Source organism: Penicillium vulpinum (assembly GCF_028829585.1).
Source record: "Penicillium vulpinum strain IBT 29486 chromosome Unknown utg000001l_segment0_segment0, whole genome shotgun sequence".
NCBI lineage: Eukaryota > Fungi > Ascomycota > Eurotiomycetes > Eurotiales > Aspergillaceae > Penicillium > Penicillium vulpinum.
Window position 1 is genome coordinate 6,186,757 of NW_026643241.1, and position 6,416 is coordinate 6,193,172.

At 48.9% G+C, this 6,416-nt stretch overlaps 2 protein-coding genes across 2 annotated transcripts; one reads left to right on the forward strand and one right to left on the reverse strand.

Moving 5' to 3' along the window:
• Positions 1-901: 901 nt before the first annotated feature.
• N7479_002209 (uncharacterized protein) lies at positions 902-3,307 on the reverse strand (the record flags this gene model as incomplete). The annotated part of the gene is made up of 5 exons (XM_057249906.1): positions 902-1,753; positions 1,811-2,152; positions 2,412-2,861; positions 2,911-2,997; positions 3,056-3,307. The coding sequence occupies 5 exons, from the start codon at positions 3,305-3,307 to the stop codon at positions 902-904; spliced, it is 1,983 nt and encodes a 660-aa protein (XP_057114338.1).
• Positions 3,308-4,208: 901 nt separating this feature from the next.
• On the forward strand, positions 4,209-6,208 carry N7479_002210 (MDR family MFS transporter; the record flags this gene model as incomplete). The annotated part of the gene is made up of 6 exons (XM_057249907.1): positions 4,209-4,421; positions 4,506-4,928; positions 5,004-5,208; positions 5,330-5,396; positions 5,461-5,811; positions 5,887-6,208. The coding sequence occupies 6 exons, from the start codon at positions 4,209-4,211 to the stop codon at positions 6,206-6,208; spliced, it is 1,581 nt and encodes a 526-aa protein (XP_057114339.1).
• Between the last annotated feature and the right edge of the window lie 208 nt (positions 6,209-6,416).

Below are 6,416 nucleotides of genomic sequence, written 5' to 3' on the forward strand. Positions count from 1 at the left end.
TCGGGCGGTGTCGACATCCAGCTGCTATGTCTAGGATCAGCAGTCCGCACATGCCAAGAGACAATCTCATGTGGGAAGTGCAGCACCGACTCCCAAAACTCCATTCTTTTAGCTACTATCGCTCAGTCACTGGCGACCATCGCGGAAGAAATTGGCCGGTTATGTCTGGGCCAACCGCGTGAAGTGGGTGCATCACGGGCCGACCCGCTGGGCTGGGAGAGTGGACCTACGGGGGAGGTACTGGATGGGGCCATCTGGGTCGGGCGATATCGCGTTGAATCCTCTGAAAAGCGATTGAAATTGGTACAGGAGCTGGGTGCTATGCATTTGACTGAATTACGACAGTTGTTGAATCTAATGAAAAATACATTGGCGTCGAACCGGCTGGCCTTGCAACAGGTGGCAGCGGCGGAGGAGACAGCGGCGAGGATTTGTTTGGCTATTCGTGGGATGTCAGAGGGTAGATGATATTATGTAAACTGTCGTACATATTTTTTTGAAGACACACATAGATATACATTGATATATACCTAACTCATTACGCAGAATCTTCGCTTAGGGAAAACGATATGCATTTATACAAAATGATTAGCTGGTAGAGTTTCGTCAAGAATCACATGGCGGGACGGTCGGAATTCATAAGCCACAAAAAGCCCGTCAAGCCAACTCCTCGTTATCCGCCTAGAACTTCCCTCGACATATTTGATTGCCAAGAGAAAGAATCTTGGAAGGTTACACCTTCCAAGGTTGGCAGTAACCATTGAATTTAGGTTGACCAACTCCACTTAACAGAGTTTCCATCTGAACTTTATCTTAGTCAAGCTTCTGGGCACCTGTGTAACCTTGGAACGGGAACGAAATCTGCGGTTTACCTAGGTAGGTACCGGTATGTACACATAAATTATCCACGCGACATCCATTCGCTGCGCTGCGCCACGAAACTCGCAAACTCTTGCAACGAGGGACTCTGCAAAATTTCAAAGATCGACATCTTCGCCTTGACCGACGTCCCGAGCCAATTGCGCAGGTCTACTGCTACCAGAGAATCTACACCAAACTGCGCCAACGGAGCCTCCCGGTCCAGTCCCGCTGCATCGATGTTGAAGATACTAGCCAGCTTACTGGCAATGACATCAAGGAAGAGTCCCTGTGCCTCCGTGGCTTCTAGGTGGCCTTCGGCCAATTTCCGAAGCAAGGCTGCCGAGGAATTGCTCCTTCCAGCTTCATCACCGGATGAAATTCCGGCATCTGCTATCGTCTTCTTACTACCCACTCGCAGGGTACTGAATCGTCGGTCACGTCTCGTGGCAGCATTCTCAGCCAGACGGTCCCAAGATGTGAGTCCGATAATGACTTGGCTCTCCGCGGGAGATCGGCGAAGTGGATCCCGGATAGCCGCCTGGATTAATTGCAACACTGTTTCTATGCTGACTGAGTCGGAGCCCAGTCGCTCAATATGACGTCGCGCATCATCTCCTGTTTCCGCCACAAACCCGACTGATTCGACAGCACTGAGGCCCAAGGCTACGGCAGGGAGGCCGTTGGCCGTTCGGTGGCGGGCTAGGGCGTCTTGGAAGGCGCCCCCGGCTGCGTAGTTGGCTTGCGAAGCGGACCCGACCACACCAGTCAGAGATGAAAGTAGGATGAAGAATGACAGATCCGATAGGTATCGGTCAAGATTAGTGGTCACGGCTACCTTGGCCGCAACAGCGCGCTGCCATTGGGTATGTGTCATACGTTCCCAGACGGAATCCTGTTTGCTCAGTTAGCACGCAGTTCGTTCAAGAGTATTCCTTGGGGGTATATTTACCTCAAGCACCATGGCTCCGTTGATTACACCTTTAATAGGGGGGAAGCTATGAGAAACTTCGGCCAGATGGGCCAATAGGTCTCCCTCATTCGACGCATCGCAACTGCGGATTTGCAAGGCACTGCCTTGAGACTGTGCAACAGCCTGAAGCTCAGCCGCTTTGGGATGCTGGGCGGCATGACGAGACAGGATGACCAAATTTTTAGCCCCCTTCTCCAGCATCCAAGAAGCGACCGTGTAGGCAATTCCACCCAAGCCACCCACGATGAGGTATGTGGTATCCGGATCGTCAAGGGAGAATATTTTCGGTTGCGGGAGAATCTGAGAAGCTGCGTCAGTATCCTGTGGCAGTAAGCATAACTAGAAGGGCCTGATAGACTAACTTTGACATGATCGTTCTCGCCAGGGACAACTACTATCTTGCCCAAATTATCCTGGCTTTCGATACGGGTCAATGCGCGATCAAGTTCGCTGATTGGCCAAGTAACAAGGGGTAAGATGGGAACTTCGGTCCTCTCGTGAGAGATGCGGATGCCTTCGACAAGGGCTGCTTGTGCTGCAGATCCTCGATACTCAAGTACTTGAAGCACATCGAACGCACTGTACGTAGCACCTCTTTGAGCGGCCTTGGAGCAAGGGGGGAGGCGCCATTCAGGTCGACATATCGACCAAAACGACGAAGGCAATCCCATGTTGAATCCACCAGAGGACTCGATCGTGTATTGAAGACAACATGTACCCCCAGACCATCAGTTTGAGCCCCGATAATGGATGATAGGCCGGTTTCATCGTTGGAGAAGTTGTAGCCAGCTGCAAGATTGTGTGTTTTGGTGAGAAGTTCCGCCTCGGCTGAAGACTTGCTGAGCGTAAAGATGGTTGCGCCCAATTTTTGACTAAGGACTATCGCAGCCTGGCCGACGTCACTGGCAGCATCGTGGATGAGTACAGATTCTCCGGACTGGAGAGCAGCAAGAGTGATCAGTGCATAGTAGGCCGCTATGAAAGGCGACGGCAGTGCAGCAGCTTCTACCCATCCCACGCTTTCGGGGATCTTGGCTACGCTGGTATAATAGATTCCCGTCTATATGAACTCGACTTACACTAGCCACATCCCCGGAGAAATTGAAGAATCCCGCATCGAAAAGTGCAACATCTTCGTTGAGGAAATACCCACCGACCGCGTGGTTCTAGCAAGAAAATATTTGTTAAAGAAAAAACAGTAGAAGGAGCTGAAAAGTGACTTACTCGACCGACTCTCTCCCTGTTGGGATGGTATAGTGCTTTAGCATTGAAGCGCTCCTGTGGGATAGGACTCCAGGCATCTCGCGCCGAAGTGCACATCTCCCATAGCTTAGATGGGCTGCTGGCGTCTCCACCCAACCGACAGGCCATGCCAATGATGGCGATCGGCATAGTGCTTGTCTCAGGCTGGGGCTGGGGCCTTCCATTGGTATACGCGTCGCGTCGGGCCGCATTGGGTCCAGAATCTATGGCCATCGTGCGTTCTTTCTGTGTTAATTGCTTAAATCACACCACTCTATTCCCTGCTTCTCGTTGATTGGGCATAGACTTCTATGATAGACATTAATAATCCTATCTCTCATACTCGTTGTCTCTATATACGAAATATGGGTGGCCTCTCCAATATCTTTCAGGCTGTCATTATCCAGTGGTTTCACCTTATTAAGGCTCGGAACCTTCCTAGTATATATACCTAGGTATATCAACTCGGAAGCTTCCAGTTTGGGTAAGCCGCAGGTCAAGACTAAACTCATTTCAGCTATAGTCTCTTTAACTAATGCGTAAGTAGTCTCGGGTGGAAATTACAGCTCCGGGTATCCACTAAATAACTGCAGGTCAGCCTATAGCGGTTCAGCTAAAAGGGGCGGGGGGACAAGGGTGTTTATGGTCAGATTTGGTATCGTTTGTTCAGCCAAATCCAATTGCTCTTCTCCAGTCATCTTTTTTGAGCAGTGGTTGACAATTGGTTTTCACTTTTATTCAACTCTATACTCCATACTCCATGTGTATGTGTTGTAGGTATATTGACCTTCTTCCGCCGATCGGTAGAACTTCGAAGCTTTTTTCTCGTGAAGATCTATAGATTTAGCCGGAGTTTACTAAGCGAATCGATTCATGGGCAACTTTAGACTAGAACCAATCAAAAGCCTCTGTTCACATTCTACCATGCTGTTACCCTGTGTACCCTTGCAAGACCCCTGCACGTTGTTTCTTTTTTCCTTTGTGGTGGATTTCTAAGCGCTCCGATTATAAATCCAATGTGCCATGTACAGAGTACATAGGAAAGATTCTTGGTCGACCTTTTCTGTTTTCACCATGAGAAGTTTTAGTTTTACCTAGTCATTTGAAGATTGTAACAAGTGTTACCTCTCCTGTCATGGCTTCTCCTGACGACCACGTCCTTGAAAAGACTCCCTTGAACACTGCTGGTAGCGCAGATAGCTCATCAACTCCAGACTTCAAGGCGTCTGAAAGCCCAGCAGACACAAGCAATGAAGCTGAGGCAGCACCGGAGCAGCAATTTCCAGGCCCTTTCAAATTTGCATTGGTGACATTTTCGTTATGCCTAATCATCTTTGTTATCACTCTGGTGAGTATACTCACACATCCTCGTCTTACATATATGTATTTTATTACACGAGTCATAAACTGATTTTATATTGCTCATATTTAGGACAGCACCGTCCTGGCAACAGCAGTCCCCGTGATTTCTGACCAGTTCAATTCCATCAAAGACATTGGTTGGTACAGTAGTGTATATTTCATGACCACATCAATCACGCAGTTACTGTATGGAAAGCTCTATACTTGGTACCCCATTCAATATATCTACACAGTGGCCATGTTATTCTTCCTGGCTGGGTCGGCCATTTGTGGCGCGGCTCCAAACTCTGTAGCCCTGATTGTGGGCCGTGCTGTGGCAGGAATTGGATGCTCGGGCTTGCTTGTTGGCACCTTTTCTCTTGTGCCTTTCATTGCCCATCCGTCAAAGGCCCCTTTGTTCATGGGATTGGTTGGCGGCTCAATGGGCATTGGATATGCTACTGGGCCATTGATTGGTGGCGCCCTCACCGAGCATGTCACTTGGCGATGGAATGTGAGTTACATCCCCCACTTTTCCCCAGAATTCAACTTGCTTTGTAATCTAGGCTAACCCAGCTGGAATGATCAGTTCTACATTAATCTTCCAATTGGGGCGTTCAGTTATGGCATTTTTCTGCTATTTGTGCGCCCACCCACACCCCAGACTAAGCCGCCTTCTCTGGTTGAATTCTTCAAGGGATTCGACTTCATCGGCCTCATTACCCTTACTGGAAGCGTCATTTGTCTCCTCCTAGCGCTACAATGGGGTGGGGCTACCTACCCCTGGAATAGTGGTAGGATTATCGCTCTGCTCGTCATTTTTTGGTCTGCTGGGAATTGTATTCATCGCTCTGGAGCTCTGGCAGGGTGAAAAGAGTATGCTGCCTGCACGTGTCTTCAAACAACGCAGTGTAGCCGCCGCTTGCCTCTTCTGCTTCTGTTCAAGTGGTGCCTCATTCTTGCTGCTTTATTATATTCCAATGTATGTTTCAACCCACTCCATGCCCTCCACCTCGGTAGAGGACAGACTGGCTAATGAATTTTAGTTGGTTCCAAGGAGCTCTAGGAACGAGTCCCTTCGGCTCTGGTGTGGACACCCTTCCTCTGGTCATTGCCAATGCCATATCCTCATTGCTTGGCGGTATTCTAATCGGAATGGTGGGGTACATCTGGCCGTTCCTTGTTTTCTCCTCCACGTTCATCTCCCTCGGATCAGGCTTATTCACCACATTTACTATTAACACCGGCACTGGAAAATGGATTGGGTACCAAATCCTCTATGGCTTGGGTATGGGTCTTGCCGCCCAAACGCCCGTTATGGTCGCTCAAAATGTGCTTGATTTGCCGGATATTCCGATTGGATCGGGCATTGTGATGTTTGTTCAGACTATGGCAGGGTAATTGTTGCTTGAATCTGTCCCAGAAGTGAACCGAAAGGTGAAAGGGATGAATTACTGACATACTCTCGACAGTGCAATCCTCACTGCTGTTGCTCAAACTCTCTTCATCAATCACCTAGACCGAAACATCCAAAAGACACATGTCCCCGGTGTCGACACTAGTAAAATCATGAGCGGAGGTGTCACGACTCTGACCAAGGGGCTACAAGGGGCAGACAAGATCACCATCCTCGAAGCCTTCAATAAGGCAATGGTGGATATGTGGTTATTGCCTCTGGCTTTGTGCTGCATTAGTATCATTGGTGCTCTGCTCGTTGAGCGACGCAAAATTCGGGGGCAGGAGAAGGAGACTAAGGAGGAGTCGGCGTCACCATCGCCATCGGTGGAGACTTGAGGCTCGGCATAGTATACTGTATCATACTGTTGGACTTGAGATTGGTTTTGGGATAGTCATTAATGGTTGTTAGCGGAGTTTGTATGGCTCGTCTGTATCCCGCGCACGCTCCCTAGAGGGTTTCTTTTGTTTATTTATATCTTAAATTGTTTAATACTCACTTACACAGGCTTTTGCTGGGTTAAAAATCTAAAAAAAAAAAAATTTG